At 48.2% G+C, this 21,081-nt stretch overlaps 1 protein-coding gene across 1 annotated transcript in view; it reads right to left on the bottom strand.

The window, feature by feature from the left end:
* Nlrp5 (NLR family pyrin domain containing 5) overlaps window positions 1–21,081 on the bottom strand; it is a 42,163-nt gene that overhangs the window by 5,730 nt on the left and 15,352 nt on the right. The window contains exons 6-12 of the mRNA XM_051161847.1: window positions 19,509–19,679; window positions 17,081–17,248; window positions 15,482–15,652; window positions 11,634–11,804; window positions 6,412–6,582; window positions 3,448–3,618; window positions 311–481 (exon numbers count right to left, since the gene is read on the bottom strand). Of these exons, the coding sequence (XP_051017804.1) occupies window positions 311–481; window positions 3,448–3,618; window positions 6,412–6,582; window positions 11,634–11,804; window positions 15,482–15,652; window positions 17,081–17,248; window positions 19,509–19,679 (1,194 nt within the window). The remainder of the gene's footprint in view (window positions 1–310; window positions 482–3,447; window positions 3,619–6,411; window positions 6,583–11,633; window positions 11,805–15,481; window positions 15,653–17,080; window positions 17,249–19,508; window positions 19,680–21,081) is intronic.

Genomic DNA, 21,081 nt, shown 5'->3' with positions numbered 1-21,081 from the left:
CGGGGGTTGCATGTCAGATATTCTGCATTATCATGTACTTAGATTACAAGTCGTTAACAGCAGCAAAATTACAGTTATGAAGCAGCAATGAAAATAATTTTATAGTTCGGGGTCACCGCCCTGTGAAGAACTGTGCTAAAGGGTCACAGCATAAGGAAGGCTGAGAATCATTGCCCTAGGTAAAGATAGCTACCAAGTCATGATCCCAACCACTTTCAATTACCCAAGTAATTTCAATTACTGCCATTCCAAGGAACTTCTCAGAAGAGTCAGGCTTACGCCTCAGGAGACAATCATTTAGGGGACTTACCCGATTATCCACAGATTAGAGGTAGGGCTCAGGAACGCAGAGCACAACCTCAACATCCCCGATGTGCTGAAGTCATTCTTTGCCAGGTTTAGGCTGATCAGGTTCTGATTGCAAGAGATGGCCCGTGCCAGTGCCTCACAGCAGTCGGAAGTCAACTCGCATGCCTCCAACCTATGGGGAAGCCCAAGGAAGAAGCGCCAATGACAGATCCTTCACTCAGCCCATAAGAGTTCCAGCCCAGCCGGGCGTGGTGGCACACGCCTTTAATCCCAGCACTTGGGAGGCAGAGGCAGGCGGATCGCTGTGAGTTCGAGGCCAGCCTGGTCTACAAAGTGAGTCCAGGATGGCCAAGGCTACACAGAGAAACCCTGTCTCGAACCCCCCCCCCCCAAAAAAAAGAATTCCAGCCCAGCATTTAAAAACAGGCGAGGGCACCAGAGATCATGTGAAAGTCAGTCCCCAGTCTCCACTTAACTGTGGAGAATGTTCTGTCCCTTGGCTAGATTTGGGTAGGGGGGTTTGATGATGACTGCGCATATTGTCCTTGGTTGGTGCTTTAGATTGAGCAGGACCCCTGGGCCCAGATCCACCCATCCATGTCCCCTTGTTGGGGAGGCCCAATGGCACTCGGAGGAAGGATAGCAGACTACCAAGAAGAGACTTGATACCCTAGCATCTTATGCAGGGGGAGGAGGTCCCCCTCAGTCACAGTCATAGGGAAGGGGAATGGGGTGAAAGCGGGAGGGAGGGAGGAGGCATGGGATGGGATAGCAAATGAGATGTAATATGAATTATTTTATTTTTCAATAAAATGTGTTTAAAAAAAATAAAAAAAAAGGAAAAAAGAAAAATAAAGCTTGAAATCTTTATAACACTTTAAAAAACAAAACAAAACAAAACAAACAAAAAAACGGGTGAGGGGAGGCTCTTGGGAAGAGCCCAAATGTTCCCATTTCTAAGTTCTGGCTCTGGCTCTGAGAGCCGCTGGGTACACCTCAAGTCCAGCGACACTGAAGTAGGGAACACGGAAATGCTTGCTGATTAATAAGCAATGTTGCACCCGAGGAGTCAAAAGGATAGAGAAACCACACAAAGGAGGCTGGATGTCTGGGCATGCGCGTGGTACATAGGAAATATGGATGTCTGGGCATGCGCGTGGTACATAGGAAGCTGCATGAGGACCGCTCTTGTTGGGGGGGGGGGGCTTCTGAGGTAACCATGCCCAGGTAGTCAGCGCTTAGTCAGAGACTACGGCATATGCGAGGAAGCTGGAAACTTTAGAGGTTTAGGGTTCTAGGAAAACAGATGCAAGTGGAGATTGACATACCAAGTGCGGTCGGTCAGATCTGAGAGGACAAATATTGCATTGTTTTTCTCTTGTTTGTGGAGCCCAGATTGTAGGTAGATACATAAAGTCATTTACGCTACTAAAGCAGGTGGTGTGAGGTGGCTTCCAGGGGAATAAAGTGGACCAATGAGATGGCAGGGACGGTTCAGAGATGTGTGTGAGGGAACCTGGTCGAAGTACATTATATATTTGTGTGGAAGTGTCTCTGTGAAACCCAGTAGGATAAATGTATGGCAATAAAAATTTAGGACTTTATCCTAAGAAGAGCAGCATGCCAGAGAATATACTTAACAAGGGGCATCAGGGCAATAGCTCAGTGGTTGAAAACATTTGCTGCTGTTGCTGAGGACTCGGCTCTCAGCACCCACATCAGGCGGCTTACAACTGCCTGACTCCAGCGCCAGGAGATCTGATACCTTCCTTCTAGACTCAGTGGGTACAGACATGCCTGTGATGAGACTAAAGAGAAGCAGGCACACACACGTGGCCATACAAGTACATTTTAAATAAAGAGAGCAAGAAACCACAGAGCTGGGCATGGCATCACAGTCCTGTAATCCCCACACTCAAGAGGCTGGGCGGGGGGGGAGGGGGAATCATAAGATCTGAGTCGCTTGGGCTGCACTGAAAGACTCTGCCTTAAAGGGAAGAAAATCAACTGATAATGGTATATCAGAGTGTTCTGATATTTAAAACATTACACTTATGTGTTCTGTGTTTGCATGCATGCGCGTGCTTGCTGTGGTGCATGTCTGGAGGTCAGAGGGCAATTTACTATAGTTTGTTCTGTTCATCCACCGCTTGAATGCCAGTGACAGAATTCAGGTCGTTGGATGCCTTTTGCTGCTGATCCCACCTTACTGGCCCATATTCTAGTACTTAAAAAAAAAAAGTTACTTTTGAGCCGGGCGTGGTGGTGCATGCCTTTAATCCCAGCACTCAGAAGGCAGAGGCAGATGCATTGCTGTGAGCTCGAGGCCAGCCTGATCTACAAAGCGAATCCAGGATAGCCAAGGCTAACACAGAGACTGTCTCGAAAAACCAAAAAAAAAAAAAAAAAAAAGTTACTTTCATTTTTATCTATGTGGATTGTGTGTGTGTGTGTGGGGGAGTGTATGAGTGTGTGTGGATGTGCGTGTGTGCCTGCGTGTGTTAGGATCTCACAGAATTCCCAATGTAGCCCAGGCTGGCTGGCCTCAAACTCAAGGCGATCCTCCTACCTTGTCGTCTTGTGTGCTGAATTACATGTGCGAGCCGCCATACCTGGGTAGCACTCAGGTCTAACAGGCTCTCAGGTGGGCGAGAGATGCCGCCTAAAGTCTTGAGAACCACTGCTGTGCTGGGTGCAGTGGTGCACGCCTGTAATCCCAGCACTCAGGGAGGCAGAGGCAGGTGTGTGTGGGCGGTCTCTGTGAGTTCGAGGCCAGCCTGGTCTACCAATCAAGTCCAGGACAGCCAAGGTTACACAGAGAAACCCTGTCTTGAAAAACAACAACAACAACAAAAAAACCCACTACTATAACTGGTTGCTTTGTGTTCATTCTTCCTGCTAGATTCTACGTGCTGCACCACCCGGGTATTAGCTGTTTCCGGTTATTTCCACCATCCAGCTCCCAGCACCTCGCCTAGCACAGAGGTCTGGTAGATTCCCAGACCCGTGGTGCCACCAAGGTACATTCTGATTTTAGCAGGCCTTTTAACAATCACAGCACCACCCTGGTTTCCTTCTCAGGCCCTCCCACCTCCTCTGAGCTCAGCCCCTCGAAAGGGGGAGACCCCAAGAAGTTACCCAAGTCTCTTCAGGGTGCTGTTACTTTGATTCAGCCCTTCGCACAGGGCTACGACTCCTTTGTCACCCAGGGCGTTGTTACCGAGATCCAAGCTCTTCAAGTGCTTGTTCACGGTGATCACGTGGGCCAGATCCTCGCAGCAGTAGTTTGTGAGTTGGCAGTCCACCAGTCTGCAAGAGACGTGGGAAATCTTCAGCGGGGAAGAACTACAGTGGGAGCGACGTTCAGGAATGCTCAGAACAGCTGCCTTAACTTTCTTCTAAGAAAACTTCTTGCCGGGCAGTGGTGGCGGCACACCTTTTAATCCCAGCACTCGGGAGACAGAGGCAGGTGGATCGCTGTGAGTTCGAGGCCAGCCTGGTCTACAGAGGGAGTCCAGGACAGCCAAGGCTACACAGAGAAACCCTGTCTCGAAAAACTAAAACCAACAAAACAAAAACAAAACAACCCAAAAAAATGTCTTGGGGTCAAGTGAGATGGCTCAGAGGATAGAGGTTACTTCCCACCAAGACTGATGATCCCAGTGGACTCACACGGTCAGAGGTGAGGACTGTTTGCTGCAAGTTTTCCTCTGACCTCTAATGTGAGCACTGTTGCAAATAAAGGCCCTCAGCCCAAATAAGAAAGCAAAATGTAGTTTAAAGAGAGATGGTCTTTATTGTGTGTGTGTGTGTGGGGGGTGTGAGGGTGTGGAGGGTGTGAGGGTAGTCACACCTGTGCTTGCATGTGTGGCAGCCAGAAGCTGACAACAAGTATATTCCTTTATTTCTGTGTACCTCAGGCCAGTGAGCTCTGATACCTGCTTGGCCCCTCTTGCCCTAGTGTTGGGATTACAGGCAAATGCTGGAGGTGGGTTTTTATTATTATTATTATTATTATTATTATTATTATTATTATTATTATTATTATTATTATTATTATTTAAAAGTTTTCTCTGTGTGGCCTTGGCTGTTCTGGACTCGCTTTGTAGACCAGGCTGGCCTTGAACTCACAGAGATCCTCCTGCCTCTGCCTTCCGATTGCTGGGATCAAAGACACGCACCATCATGCCCGGCTATACTGGAGGCTTTTTACATGCATTGTTCGAATCCGAATGCAGGTCTTCATGCTTGCTCATCAAGCTCAGCATCCACGAAGCCGTCCCTCCAGCCCCGAGAGATGCCCTCTCTGTCTGTTCTCATGAATGGTGCACAGTAGGTATGGCATTAGCCTGGGGGGGGGGGATGGTGGAGGAGGGGGAAATGCAGGGGATGAACGGACGCCTCTTTGGAAAGCTAACTGCACACTAAAGCTTGAGTCTCACCTACAGAAGGAGTCAAGGTTGTCCACAGGCGGAGAAACAGGCAAGGAGCGAAGACGTTGTTGGAAGAACACCGTGACAGAGAGGAAAGGAGACAGAAACTCGCACAATACCAACAGAGCCTGGGGTTTCCAGAGGGGTGGGGACCTTGTGCTTCTGTTTCCAGGCAGAGTGGGGTGGATGGAAGAGGAGTGGCCACCTAGTAACAGCTGGATGCTTTCTATTTTGCGTCAGAATCTCTCTCTACAGGCCTGGCTGTCCTGGAATTCACTACGTAGAGACCAGGCTGGCCTCCAACCCAGAGGTCCTCCAGTCTCTGCCTCCTGACTGGTGGGATGAAAGGCATGCACCAGCATGCCTGGCTGCTTATTTGAGCTTGGTAATTCAAAGGTTCTCAAAGAGTTTGTGCATCTGAAATGCAGATATCTCTGAATGTGAAATTTAGCATCATGATGATGCCTTCAAGGGAAAAATCCCACACCTGGCTTTCTGTGACAGGTCATGGCTATAATAACACAGCTGCACTTAAAAGCTGTGTGTAAAACCACTCTATGTCTAAGGCATATAAGTGCACTTTACATTTAAGACATGGGCCCCAGGCCCCAGGGCTGGGGAGTGGCTTAGTGGGAGAGTACCTACATAGAACTGCCCCTCCCCCCACAGTGAGGGACTGGGGGCGTGGCTCAGTGGTAGCACACCTGCCTTGACTCCCCGAGTGAAGGGCTGAGAGTGTGGCTCAGTGGTAGAGCCCTGCCTAGAATTCCCCAGTGAGGGGCTGAGGGTGTGGCTCAGTGGTAGAGCCCCTGCCTAGAATCCCCCAGTGAGGGGCTGAGGGTGTGGCTCAGTGGTAGCACACCTGCCTTGACTCCCCGAGTGAAGGGCTGAGAGTGCAGCTCAGTGGTAGAGCCCTGCCTAGAATTCCCCAGTGAGGGGCTGGGGCGTGGCTCAGTGGTAGAGCCCCTGCCTAGAATCCCCCAGTGAGGGGCTGAGGGTGTGGCTCAGTGGTAGAGCCCCTGTCTAGAATCCCCCAGTGAGGGGCTGGGGCGTGGCTCAGTGGTAGAGCCTTTGCCTAGAATCCCCCAGTGAGGGGCTGAGGAATGTGGCTCAGTGGTAGAGCCCCTGCCTAGGACCCCCCTTGAGGGGTTGGGGATGTGGCTCAGTGGTAGAGCATCTGCCTAGAATCCCCTAGTGAGGGGCTGGGGGCGGTAGAGCCCCTGCCTAGACTGCCCCAGTGAGGGGCTGAGGAGTGTGACTCAGTGGTAGAGCCCCTGCCTAGAATTCCCCAGTGAGGGGCTGGGGGTGTGGCTCAGTGGTAGAGTACATATGGCAAGGGTCTTGGTTCCATTCCTGGACTACTACAGACAGAAACAACAACAACAAAAATCAAACCAAATAATCTCTGAGGAAATGAGCGGATATTAGGGATCAAGGATGACCCAGAACTCATAATCCTGCCTTGGGTTTCCTATCCATAGTAATTCCTTCCTTCCCTCAACTCTGTGGACTGCACATCACTTCACACCTGGCTAGTGTGATTCCCAGGAGGATGAGCTCCCAGGAGGATGAGCGCTTGACCTTGGAGCTAGTCTTTCATTCTTAACAGTTCTTGCTTTCCAGAAACCTGGGCAGTAGAGACGACCCTTAACCCCCACCGTCTACTCACTCCAGTTCTTGGAGGCCACAAGTCTCCTGCTTTATAGCCTCACACAGGAGCTTCATTCCACCATCCTCTATGGGGTTCATGGTCAGGCTCAGGTGTGTCAGCCTCCTGTTATTCATAAGCATCAACACCAGGAAGCCATAGGAGTGTCCTCTGATGTTGCAGTGATTTAGTCTGTAGGGACACAAATGGCAAGAGGAGGGTTACCATTGTTTGTCATGACAGGGTTTCTCTGTGTAGCCCTGGCTGTCCTGGACTCGCTTTGCAGTCCCAGACAGAGATCCAGCTGCCTCTGCTTCCCGAGTGCTGAAATTAAAGGCGTGTGCCACCACCATCCGACCCCCAAATGTTCTTTCCCAGGGCCTTGGATAAGAGGCTCCTTTTGGCCTCACAGTTGGCGCTTCTGGAGGATGGGGGCTCACACATCGACCATTACTGTTAGCCTTGAGCTGACATTTGGCAGCTATTAGGGAAATTACCAGCATTAGGCTCTGACCAAGCTGGTGAGATGGCCAAACAGGGAAAAGTGCTTGCTGTCAAGCCTGAGAACTTCAACCTGAGTTCATTCTCTGGGGACCACATGGTGGAAGAAGATGGCTGACTCCTACTTTCTCTGCCACCCATATGCATCCTGGGCAGGCACACCGCCCCCTGTATTTCTCCTGTGTGTGTGTGTGCACGTGCGCATGCATGCGTAACTGTACCTATGCTATGGCGTATGAATGGAGGACAGAGGACAATTAGAGGGAGTCGGTTCTCTCCCTGCGCCTTGCAGTCCCATGAATCAAACTCAGACTGCTCAGCTTGGCAGTTAGGTGCCTAACCTGCTGAGCCATCTTGCTAGCCCCATTGTATATTTTTGAGACAGGGTCCTTTGGTAGGTCAGGCTGGCTGGGAACTCATTTCGTAGATCACCTAGAATTCCTGCCTCCATGTCCTGAATATTGTAGCTATGAGTAAGCACTGCCTCATCTCGGCTAAGGTTACATTCTTTAACAGACTTCCTGGTTTATGACACATGTATGTGCTTTCGAATGACATTTACTTATTACGTGTGTCAGTGACTGCATGCCACAGCACATGCAGCAACTCCAGAGGACTTGTGAGACCCAGCTCTCTCCTTCCATCATGTGGATCCTGGGGATTGAACTCAGGTCATTAGGCTTGGCGGAAGCTCCTTTACCCACTGTCCCAAGTCACATGAAGTCATTGGTGGACTAACTTTCCAAAGGAAATGAACAACAAGCAGCCACCCACCCCCTTAGCCAGGGTAAGCAGACTGCATTAATCTGCGTTAACAAGAATCTCTCATTCGCTTCGTCAGACATAAGACTTATGGTCGAAGATTAACTTAAGTTTTAAAAACATTTATACCTACAACTACTGTCACATAGTAGCCAAGGTGGATGCTGTTCCCACTGCAGCCTGCGTGGGTGGTGTTCCTCGGAGTCTCCAACTCCATGTCTTGGTGGCCTTAGCCCTGAGTCAACTACAGCTCCCTAAAATATATATTTTCATAGGTGTGTGCCCCTGCTCATGTGTGCATGTGTGTGAAGGCCATGGGGATGGTTGCTCCTCACGAGCCATCAACTTTCATTTTTAAAGATTTGTATACACACATACATGCACGCGTGCACACACACACGCGCGCGCGCGCGCGCGCGCGCACACACACACACACACACACACACACACACACACTGCCCATGGTGGCCAAAAGAGGGCACTAGATCCACCGAACTGCAGTTATAGATAATGGTGAGCCACCATTTGGGTGCTGGGAACTGAAACCCGGGTTTTCTACAAGCTCAGCAAGAGTTCTTAGCTGCTGAGCCCTATTCTCCAGCCCAGTCCTATCTGGTTTTTTTTTTTTTTTTTTTTTGAGATAAGGGCTCTAAATGGCACGTGTCTGTCTCTTGCTCTCCAGCAGTGAGATTATAATGCTGCACCCACCATCTGGGCTTTTTTTATTTTTTATTGTGTGAGTTCAAGGGATCCAAATTGAGCTCCTCATGTGTCGATGGCACGAGACAGACACTGAGATGTCTGTCCGGCTTCCATAGGAATCTCACTGAATTTCCTTTCACACAGATTTTCACTGCATGCCTTCCCAACTCTGTATTTCCGGTAACTTAGACTATTTATGGTCTGGCAAGACGGCTCAGTGGGTCAAAGTTCCTAACACAAGCATGATGACACGAGTTCAATTCCTGGGACCCTCATGGTGGGTAGAGAGAACGGACTCTGACCTCCACATGACTGCTGTGGTATGTTTGCCCCTCACATAGGCATGCACCGTAATTTAAAAATTAAAAAACTCATACTGTTTGCCTTAATACATACGATCCTTCTGCATCATCTGTGGATTTTTATGCTTGTAAATTTTCCTATTTGGTAAAAACTCGCTAACAACTTGCAAAAATCAACACTGGTGGCACTCATGGGTCCCCTCTGACACACACACACACACGGTCAGAGACACACATCAGTCTCCAGCCCTACATTCTGCTCCTGGGTGGAGGTGAGTCTTGTCTCACCACCTGAACAAAATCGTCTTTGGGTATGTAGTTAGGGCCATGCTTGCTCATTTTTTTTTGTGCTTTCTGGTGCTCATTTAGTAGTTAAAAATGGCCTCAGGCTGGGTGGACTGCTTGCTGAGCATGCTGAGCATGCATGAGGCACCGCATAGTAAGCATGTTGACGCGTGCCTGTAATCCCAGATCTCTGCAGGTGGATACAGGAGGCTTGTGGGAGGCTCAAGGTCATCTCTGGTTACATAGCTCATTTGAAGCTACTCTGGGCTACATTGAGATCCTGGTCTCAAAGCCCTCAGGCTGGAGGGATGGCTCAGTGGGTAGGGTGCTTGTTATACAATTGTGAAAGCCCATTTCTGGATTCCCCAGAGAACCCACCCAGCATATATCTGCAATCCCTGCACTCCTGATCGGAGACGAGATTTGGAGGAGTATGCCTAGAAGCCAGCAGGTTGGCTCTCGGTATCTTCCTTCATGGGCCTCCACCATCTAATTATATTGAGGCAGTCTCTCACTTGAACCCAGAGCTTGCCGATTTGGTTAGTCTGGCACATGTAGCGGCTTAGCAACAAAGATCTGTCTCAAGAAGAAAGGAGGTAAGAACCAGCAGAAGTGGCTGTCTTCAGGGTGGCAGGCACATGTCTGTGCTCACACGGATGCACGTCTCACACACGAATGGCAAGCATCCTCACCAATGTACTAGCTAAAACAGTGATGTGTAGCAAGGCAGGGTGGTGCATGCTTTTAATACTAGCACTCAGGAGGCAGAGGTATGTGGATCTCTGTGAGTTCAAGGCCAACCTGGTCTACAAAGTAAGTCCAGGGCACCCAGGGCTTGTTACACAGAGAAAGCCTCTCACAAACCAACCAACCAACCAACCTGATGTGCAGTATTGATAAGCATCAGAAGGCTATGATATCACCACCCCCCACCCCCGCCCCACCCCAGGATGTGTTAGATGGTGCTTGTTCAGGCACAAGCCACAGCAGCAGGTGGAAGGAAGAACCCTGTGTCACCAGGAGTGACAGCCCCGAACTGGTTGGTTGAAGGATACTTACAGAGTTCCACTATATTTGAAGGAAGCCTTTCCATCCCAAGAAAACAAAGATGGAGAGGTTTAGGATTTCCAAAGGCAGAGGGAAGCAAGGAAACAGGGACAAAACAGGGACAGTACTCGGCACAGATGGCTACCCACAGGCATAGGCTCTAGTCCCATGCGTTCAACAAATTCTGAATCAGAAAGAAAAATACTGTGCCCGGAATGAATAAACAAGTATAGGATTTCCCCCCCGCCCAGGGGCTCCATATTCGGTAACAATTATAGAGAGTACATGCCACTTATACATCAGTAGGCATTAAAAGTAAGATTTGTAGTATGCAGGGAAGTGTGTGCAGGTCATTTGCAAACACATCATTTTACATTCACACACATACATACACTGACACACACACACACACACACACACACACAGAGGAGATAATTGGGATAATGTTTGCCATGCAAGCATGAGGACCCGAGTTCACATCCCAGGTATCCATGTAAACGTGACCCTCTTGTAATCTCCGTGGCTGTGAGGCAGAGACAGGAGACCCCACTGAGCTAGCTGGCTGGCTAGTCTAGCTGAATTACCAAGCTGGGTTCAAACAGGAGACTGACTCTACCTTAATATATTAGATGAAGGGTGACTGAACACGGCACCAACAGCAACCTTTGGCTTCCACGGGCATACGCAGACACATTTGTACCCACACAAACTTGAATCCATGTATACATCCTCCTTACCATCCACACAGACATATACCCATTAAAAAAAAACAAAACCAACAAAAAAAAAAACAACAAGGTTGTATTTAGGAAAAAAAAAATCTTGAGGGCTGCTGAGATGGTGCAGTGGGCAAAACGGCCAAGCCTAACGAATTGAGTTGAATCCCTGGGTGGAAGGAGGGAACCAACTCCTGAAAGTTGTCCTGGGACCTACATGTCATGTGTGTGGAGGTATGCATCCCCACCCCACCCCCCACATACATAATAACGTAATAAAAGCCTAGAGTCACCTTAAAAACATATACACAAAGTAGCAATAACAGAAAGGGTTTTTTTTTTTTTTTTTTAAAATAACCAATGAAGTTCACAGAAAACCAGAGGCCTAAACATACTGGGTATGTTAGGTTGAATATGAAATGCCCCTCCCCCACCCCCCACCCTCGCCTGGACGTTCATGTGTTTAGATACTTGGTTCCTACTTGGCATTACTCTTTAGGGAGGAGGAGCCTTACTAGAGGAAGCATGTCACTGGAGGTGGGCTGTGAGGGTTTCACAGCCTCATCTCCCTGCCTGTTCTCTCGGTTTATTAAAAAAAAAAAAAAAAAAAAGCTCATCAGCTTCCTGCTCCTGCCATTTTGTTTTTCCTGACTATTGCCAAGCCTTCTCCACTGATTTGGAATCTATCACCTCTGGAGCCGTAAGCTAAAATAAACAAACCCCCTTTCTTAAGTTGCTTTTTGTCTGGGTGTTGCCATCACAGCAATAGAAAAGTAACAAGTACACCAGAGGATGTTGTTCCTGCCAGGATGCCCGCCAGGCACCATCACTCTCATCCCCACCCATCGCTCCCTATTAGAACTGACACCCGATGAGTCTGAAAGCTGTGATCCCCCCCCCCCCCCCGAAAGAGACAAACGGGACTCACATGAGCCGCTGCAGGGCACATTCTGGATTGCTCATGAACTGACACAGCTGCCTCACTTCTTCAGTCATCAGGCTGTTGTTCGACAGGCACAGGTGGGTCAAGGTCTTGTTGCTGGAAAGGGCTGAGGCCAGAATGGAGCAGCTGACAGGTGTGAGGTCACAGCTGTCCAGTCTGCAAGGAGAGGCATCCCCCCGCCCCAGAGAGAAAAACAATGAGGGGTCCATTCTTAAGGTTTCATCCTCCAAACTTGCACACCAGTATTTACTTCAGCACTACTTGCAACAGCTAAACTGTGGAACCAACTGAACCAAAGGGTTCAGCAACAGAGTCATCAATATGGAGAACGTGTATATATATATATTTATTTATTTAGCAGAGTAATTTTTCATCCATAAAGAATGAAATTACGTCATTTGTAGGAAAACGGAGGCAACCAAAGACAAGCATATTGAATGAATTAAAGCCAATTTCATTTGTGGTTCCCAGATTTTAAAACAATTTAAATTTTTAATTATTTTAAAATGTATATTTTATGTGCATGCACGCATGTCCGTCTGCACGTGAATGTTGTGTGGGTGTCCAAGGACAGCAGAAAAGGGCAATGGATTCTCTGGAGCTGGAGTTACAGGTGATTATGAGACGCCGGGATTATTACGACTCCGGGAGAGCAGCAAGTGTTCATAACTGCTTTGCCATCTCTCCAGCTTCACACTTTTTGACATTACACTTTCTTAGGTGCACGCATGGGGGCACAGCGTGTGTGTATGGGCGCATGTGCGTGAACCTGTGTGTTAGAGGGCAACTGAAAGGAGTCAGTTTACTTCTTTTACTATATGGGTTCAAGAACTAGGCTAAGGTCACCAAGGCTTGGTGGAAACCTTGCCAGCCAGCTCAAGGTTTTATGTAGATTCCTTCAATTGTGTACGTACGCATTTCATGAAAATAGAATGTGTTGAGGAAAATAAAGGGGGCATAGTGGGTGGGGATATGGGGATATGGGTGTATGGGTGTAAATATGTTAAACACACAGTATACACGTGTATGGGGTCTGGAGGGATGGCTCAGTGGTTAAGAGAACTTGCTGTTCTTCCAGAGGACTTGAGTTCAGTCCCCAGAACCTATCATCAAATGGCTCACAACCACTTATCACCCCAGCTCTAGAGGTCTGGTGCCCTCTTCTGTCCTCCTGAGGTACTGCACTAATGTGAAGATACCTACAAAATAAAGTAAATCTTGGTATACACACATAATGAACCACTCCCCTCCCAAATTTTAAAATTTCCCTTTCCTCTTCTCATTCCACTCAAGGCTTTAATCTTTATGTGTGTGGGCACATGTGTGCCATGGCATGCTTGTGGAAGTCAGGACAGCTTGTAGCAGTCAATTATACGTGCCCTGAGGATCTGCATCAGGTTGGCGGACTTGGCCGCCATCTTTGCCTGCTGAGGCATCTCACTGGCCTATGGTTTTGTCTTTGTTCTCCCTCTCACTGAACACCCTTATGAATCTAAGGTGGAAAAGCTCCAGTGGACTATGAACTATTTATTTAGTTGACATACATTTGACAACGTGTAATCTATTACCTCATACTTAGCCATAAAAAGGAAAGCCAACAGACTTGAAAGCAAAAGCTTTGCTGTCCCCTTCTCACAGAGGGATGGCCACCCTAACTGCCTCAACATACCTAAATGGGGAAGGGGCTCTTCTGGTGAATAAAGAAACACCAGCTGGATTGGACCAGCAACCATGCTGACATCTGTGATTTCGTCTGTTTCTGGCCTTTAGGATTTTTATTTATGTGCCTATGTGTATGCAGGTGCAGTGCCAGCAGAGGCCAGAAGAGGGCGCTGGAGCCCTTGAAGCTGGGGTTACAGGTGGGTGTGACCTGTCTAATATGGGTGCCTGGAATCGAATCTCAGTCCTCTACTCGGAGCAGCAAGTTCTTCTTAACTTTGGAGCCATCTTTCCAGTCTTTCCTCTAGCCTTTAAAAGGGTGATTTGTACTATTTGGTTTTCAATGTTTGCATTGACATTAACTTAATAAGCTAGGCAGGTGCCAGCACACAGCTCTCAGCCGTGACCACGGATTTGATTTCCCATTTGCCCACTGATAAGAGTTCATCCAAAGATGAGTGATTTAAGTCTAAAACTGCCTCTCCCTTTACCAATGAAACTAAAGACAGTGGCCACTCCATAGCCATGTTTGGAGAATTCTAGAAGGCAGGCAGGCATAGACAAGAGCTGTTAAATCTTATTATAATTTAAATAATGGCTTGTACAGTTTTTACCTCTCCACTCTCCTCTCTATGCACAGGACAACTTGACCAGGAGCAACTGACCTCTTCTTTGGAGCATTGATAGTAAGGGATACAGAATCAGCCTGCCCCAAATTTCAGTGTAGAAGTATGTCTCTAAAACTTAGACTGGCCTCGTCTGTTGGCTCCATTGTTTCCCCCCAGGAGGTCAGAGTTATCTGGCATGTCAGACGACACCCTGTTAGGACCCTCCTTCTCTTTTTGGCGTGTGTAGTGTGTGCATGTATGTATAACGTGTGTGTCTGTGCATGCATGTACATCGTGTGTGTCTGTGGATGCACATGTGTCTGTGCATGTATGTATATCGTGTGTGTCTGTGGATGCACATGTGTCTGTGCATGTATGTATATCGTGTGTGTCTGTGGATGCACATGTGTCTGTGCATGTATGTATATCGTGTGTGTCTGTGGATGCACATGTGTCTGTGCATGTATGTATATCATGTGTGTCTGTGCATTCACATGTGTCTGTGCATGTGTGTATATCGTGTGTGTCTGTGCATGCACATGTGTCTGTGCATGTGTGTATATCGTGTGTGTCTGTGCATGCACATGTGTCTGTGCATGTGTGTATATCGTGTGTGTCTGTGCATGCACATGTGTCTGTGCATGTGTGTATATCGTGTGTGTCTGTGCATGCACACGTGTCTGTGCATGTATGTATATCGTGTGTGTCTGTGCATGCATGCTCGTGGAGCCTTGAGCTTGACATTGGACATCTTCCTTGATCAACCTCTTATCTTTGTATATTGATGCAGGGTCTCTCACTGAATCCAAAGCTTACAAATTGTTCTAGTCTGGCGGTGCCAGCTTGCTCTGGAGATCCTGTCTTTTCCTCCTTAGGACTGTGTTGTAACCACCAAGCCCATCTAGTATTTACAGGGGTTCTGGTGACCCTGAAACTCTGGTCCTCATGCATCCACACCATGTCCTTTGCCAACAGAATTCTAGAAAGAAGGCAGGCATTGACAAGAGCTGTTAAATCTTATTATAATTTAAATAATGGTTTGCACATCTTCCTGGTGTGTGTGTGTGTGTGTGTGTGTGTGCGTGCACACATGTGTGTACAAGGTCTCATTCTGTAGCTCAGGCCAGCACAAAACTATGTAGCCCAGGCTAACTTCGGACTTACCACATCTTTCTGTCTTAGCCTCCTGGGTGCTAAGTTTACAGTCACAGACAACTTATACCTTGTGCCAACTATGTACACACTCTGGTTTGGGCTTGGCTAAGTGTGAAGGATCTCAGTCGCTCAGTGAGTGGATTGTCTCTAACTGTAGAGTCAAGTGTGAAACAACCCACTTGGCTCACGTCCGTGTCACGTTCCAAAGGCACTTTGCCACTACGGAGGTCTTTGGCTGACTCCCATTGGGCTCCCTCTCAACAGAAGGGCTGCTATGATAGAACGGATGGCTCATTCCCATGAGGCCATAGCTACCATCCTCGTTCTGGAGTTAAACATCTGCCGCTCCCACCCATCTCCTGGACATCTCAGATGCAACACGACCATAGGGCGAGAGGAAGGAAGACTCACATCAGCTTCTCCAGCGTACACTCCGAGCTACTCAAGGCGACACCGAGGGACTTCATGCTCTTTTCTACCACGTTATTTTTTGCCAGGCTGAGAGATTTTAGGTGGCTGGTTGAATTAAGAAGCTCAGAGAGCATCACATAACAAGGATGGGTTAATGCACAGGAATCCAATCTGTAGAGACAGGCAGCACAAGACATTTTTTTGTCTCTTTTGGGTAACCAAGGCAACACACTCTCCATTAGGAACTGGAGGTGTCAGCTCGCTTGCACAAATAAGTTTTACTTCTTCCTCTTTTCCTTACAGAACTTTCCCATGCACACTGTTAACCAGCACACCACACCCCCATAGCTACAGTAGGCTATCTAGGTTTGCTAAATGAAAGAAAAGTACTGGGCTAGTGAGACACGTGTGCACACATACTCCCTGAAGTCTAATGAAAAAGCAAAGTACCAACTCAAGACACACACACACACACACACCCCTAATTCAAAAAGCAAAGTGCCAACTTCTCAACATGGCTCAATGGAAATGCGTCACAAGATAGAGCTATGTCAGTTCTCACTTAGAAAGCTCACCATAGTTACGTAGCCAATCAAAGAAACTTCCTGAGGTTACACATGACCCTTTTCAAGACAAGGCCTCATGTAGCCCAGGTTAGCCTTCAAATTGCTAAATACCTGAGGATGATCTTGAACTTCTGTTCTTCCTGAGTACGGTGCTTGGTTTTGTGCAGTGACAGGGACTGAACCCAGTGTTTCTAGAATGCTCTACAAGCACGATACCAACTGAGCTACTGCCCCAGACTGCCACTGCCACCACCATTTTTTTTCTGAAGTCAGAATCTTGTTAGGTAAACCATGTTGGCCTCAAACTTGCCACCTACCTCCCCCCCAGCATGCACCACCTCCCTCCCTCGCCCCCCCAGCATGCAGTACTTGTTTTTAATCAACATGTGTGTGTAAATGTTCCATAATATGAATGTAGAGCTCTGAGGATAACTCCTGGGAGTCATTTCTTTCTCTCCCCATTATGTAGGTTCTGGGGATTGAATTTAGGTCACCAGCCTTGGTGGCAAACCCTTTTGTCCCCTGGGCCATCTCACCATTTCTGTTTCTAATTTTTACAAAGCACTGAAGGTGTTTTATTGTGGTGCAATATTTATACTTTAAAATCTACTATTTGAAATGTTCAAATTTCTGGCATGTAGCTTATTATTTTCTCCAACTTTCTCTAGTCTCCCATGCCCACTTAGGGCATTGCCAAATCACTGTTGCTCCCCTCTCCTGAACTCCACGTCTCTAATTCTCTAGAGCAGTGGTTCGCAACCTTCCTAATGCTGTAACCCTTTAATACAGTTCCTCATGCTGTGCTGACCCCAGCCATAAAATTACTTTCTTGCTATTTCATAACTGTAAATTTCTTACTGTCATGAATTTTAATGTAAAGTTCTAAAAGTGCAGGATATCTGATATGCAACCCTGTGGAAGGCTCGTTCGATCCCCAAAGTGGTTGCGGCCTCATCCTATTTTCACAGGGTCTTGGAAATTATTCTGTATTTTAAGGTAAAAGTCACATGCTGAAATCATAGCCAAAGCTCACTTCAGGGACTCCAGGAAGCAGTTTGGATGTCTCAGTGCTTCACAAGCTAACTTCATGTCATCTTCCTTCATGGGGGTGTTCCCTAGATTAAGGTGTCTTAAATGCCGATTTCTAATAAGGGCCATCCAGAGATAGTGCAGGCCAGGTGTTATCTCTGCATTCTTAAACCTGCAGAAGAAGGGTAGAGGGGGGAGAGGGGGAGAGAGAGAGAGGGAGGGAGAGGGAGAGAGAAGAGGAAGGGAGGAAGAGGAGGGGGAAGGGAGGGGGAGGAAGAGGAAGGGGAGGGGAGAGGGAGAAAGAAGGGAGGGGAGGGGAGGGGGGAAGTGGAGGGGGAGGGGGAGGGATGGGGAAGTGGAGGGGGAGGGGGAGGGACAGGGGGAGGAGGGGGAGGGGGAGGGAGAGGAGGGGGAGGGGGAGGGGGGAGGGGGAGGGAGTCAGGCAGACAGACAAACAGGCAGATGGATGGATGGACAGATGGACAGGGAGGGGGAGAGGGGAGAAAAGAAGAGGAGGAGGAGGAAGAGAAGACAGGGGAGAGGGGAAGAGGGAAATAACGTTACACTTATTAATCACATTTCATTAATAATTCTCCTCTTTGCCTTCTAATCAGCTCTGAGACAGTCTCACACTTAGTAAGCTGTGTGATCCTCTTCTTTTCACAGCCTTGTGCTACCTTCTCCTGTCAGTTAAGTTTTTCTTTTTTTTTTTGAAATGGGGTTTAATTTATCCCAAGATGCTCTTAAACTTACTATGTAGTTGAGGGTGACCTTGAATAACTTTTTTTTTAAAACATATGTCTGTGTGCATGTCCATTCAGATGCCCACGGAGTCCAGGAGAGGGCAATGGATCATGGGAGTTGTAGTTACAGCTAGAGAACCCACTTCTGGTCAGGACAGTAACAGTTCTCTTAACTGCTGAGCTACTTACCTTGAACTTCAGGTCCACCTGGTACCAGTTCCCCAAGTGTTAGGATTACACGCTTGTGCCCTCACATGTAGTTTATATGGTACTAATGATTGAACTCTGGCTCACGCAGGCCAGGCACATGCTCTCCTCACTAAGCCATTTACTCAGCAAATAGACCTGCCTTCCTGAAGTTCTCACTGGGATGGAGTTAAGGAGCTGCCTGTGTTGTGCCTTGACAGCTCTCAATTAATGGTACCTGGGTCTGCCATGGTCCTCATCACATATGCTGTGCTGAACTAAATCATGTGATATGAAATGTCAGACCTTTCCTTTGGTCTCAGAATTTGGTCCAGGAAGACTTCTCGGGGGCAGGGGGGTTGGGGGAAGGGGGTAGGGTGTGGGGGTGGGGCGTTGCTGAGAGGTGTGTTAACATAGGGTGCTTTCTGAGAGGCTCCTTTTGATTCAACCCAACATCCATCCCTTTTCGATGGCCTCAAGCACGCTCTTATTTACACTCTTAAAAAAAAGATTTTTAAACTGTATGTGCATGTGCCTGCATGAGTGATGCGCACCACATGTGCCTGCATGACTGATCTGCACCACACGTGTGCGGGAGCACGTGGAGGTGGCAAGAGGTGGTCAGGTTCCCTGGAGCTGGAGCTACAAGAGGTTGTAAGCCACTTTGTGGGTGCTGGGAATACAGCCTGAGTCCTCAGCATGAGCAGCCAGTGCTCTTAACCACCAAGCCACGCCCATGGCCCCTCTGCCTTGCTCTCAACCTTAATAAAGCTGCTCGCCAGTCTTGAAAGGGAACCTCTCCATTTTAAGGCCCTCTGGTGTTTAGATCTCTTTATATTGTATTGTTTCTGTAAAGTTCTGCTTGGGAGGCCCCTTTCCTTCCAGCAAACTGCATCCTCTGAAGGGAATTATACATCAGCTTCCCAGACTGACTGCTGCGACTTTTACATTTTATAGTTAGCTGTTCACTTATTTTTACAATATTCACTAGCTTAAATGTATTAAAGCGTGATCAAAGAGCTACATAAGTCATGAAACTTGACCTCATGCCATATGGTTGGCCCCCCCAATGTCTTTCGCTCATACTCTCCCCTTACTAACCAACTCCTATGTATCCTTCAAAACTCACCCACAGTAATTTGCCTGCTTCAGTGTGACTCTTTTTATAAGGTCTTTTAGTCAGCTCCTATTCTGTGCTTCCAGGAACTTGGTTCATGATGAATCTTTTGTTGTTTTGTTTTTCCAAGACAGGGTCTCTCTGTGTTAGCCTTGGCTGTCCTAGACTCGCTTTGTAGACCAGGCTGGCCTCGAACTCACAACGATCCACCTGCCTCTGCCTCCCGAGTGCTGGGATTAAAGGCGTGCGCCACCACGACCCAGCTATCTTTTACAGCACTTGTCTTCTTAGGACAACACATCTCCCCTCAGGGTTTACAGATGGACCCTGTCTCGGCGTGAGACGCCACGGGAAAGGCTGCTTGTACCAGGCTGGGTGGCACTTACGTCAGGCTCTCTATATTACAGGACGGATCCCTCAGCTTGAGGCACAGTATCTTCATGGCCCATTCATTCAGGACGCTGTTGCCCAAGTCCAGCTTCTCCAAGTTTGGGTGGGTGCTGAGCATAGAGCAGAAATTCTCCCACCACTCAATGATGAGGGGCTTACATTGTGTCCTGTGTCAGTGAAGGGAGGGAAAAAATGGGAGGAAAATGAGGTTGAACAGCCGGGTTTGAACATGAGTGACTGCCACGGCAAGGTCACAGAAGGAAGACTAGACTGTGAAAGAGAACAGAGGACAGCCGAGGTAGTAAAGCCAGTGCAGTGGGTGCTGCCTGGTACTCCACAGGACCAGCTTCAATACCCCCAGGGATAGGCTGCTAGACCAGTCTGAGGAGGCTTCATCCCCCAATCCCATCACACATTGACTTAAATGGTGCAGATGTGTTATTGTATGGCATTAAATATTTTTAAAATTCTGTCTGTTTGTGTCACTGTGTCCCTGTCGCGCTCTGTGTCCCTGTCGCGCTCTGTGTCCCTGTCGCGCTCTGTGTCCCTGTCGCGCTCTGTGTCCCTGTCGCGCTCTGTGTCCCTGTCGCTCTCTGTGTCCCTGTCGCTCTCTGTGTCCCTGTCGCTCTCTGTGTCCCTGTCGCTCTCTGTGTCCCTGTCGCTCTCTGTGTCCCTGGCTCTCTGTGTCCCTGGCTCTCTGTCCCTCTGTGTCTTTGTCCATCTCTTTCTGTGCCTTTGTCCGTCTCCCTCTGTGTCTCTGTCTGTCTGTCTCTGTCTCTCTGTCCCTCTGTCCCTCTGTCCCTGTCCCCCTCTGTCTTTGTCTCTCTCTCTGCATGTGAACGCACACATGTCTGTGTATGTGCTCATGGAGACCAGAACAGGGCAGCAAATCTCCCTGGAGCTGTAGTTACAGGCAACTATGAGCAACCCAATGTGATGCTAGGAACCAAATTCAGGTCCTCTGGAAGATCAGCAAGTGCTCTTAACTGCTGAGCCATCTCGCTAGCTTGGATTTTTTTTTTTTAAACCTCTGGAGATAATATGTTCATTTCATCCCTATCTTGGAGTAGAGATTACTACTTTCTGTTAGTTATGACAACCAGCTGAATAGAACAATACAGGAAAAGCCAGGCACATGGTGATAGAATTATGAATAATCCCTAGTGGCAGCAAGAGGAGGAGGAGGAGGGTTACAGGATCCTTGAGATGGGACTCCAGCTCTGACTTCTTGCCCTCCCTCATCTGCAAGGGATTTTGGAGGATGCCAGATTACGAATGGAAGAAAACGGTTAATTGGAAACATGACTCCATGACACACAGCTTCTACGAGGGCATTACCTGTGAGGCGAGACTCTGATGCCTGGCCACTTGAGTTCAAACTTTGAGACCTCTGTGGTGAGGACTCAGTACTGCCAGCTGTTCTCTGGCTCCCATGCATGCTGTGACACGCACGTGCGGGTGCACACACAATACGCGTAAATGGAACTAAGTGTTTTTTAAATATAAGATTCCCTAGCAGTGGACTCATCAGAGCCCGGGAGGAGGGGGAAGTGATGTTGGTCAAAGATC

This window comes from Acomys russatus, chromosome 19 (assembly GCF_903995435.1).
Source record: "Acomys russatus chromosome 19, mAcoRus1.1, whole genome shotgun sequence".
NCBI classification, from domain to species: domain Eukaryota; kingdom Metazoa; phylum Chordata; class Mammalia; order Rodentia; family Muridae; genus Acomys; species Acomys russatus.
Note: the sequence above shows the minus strand (reverse complement) of the source record. Positions and strands in the feature narration are given on the sequence as shown.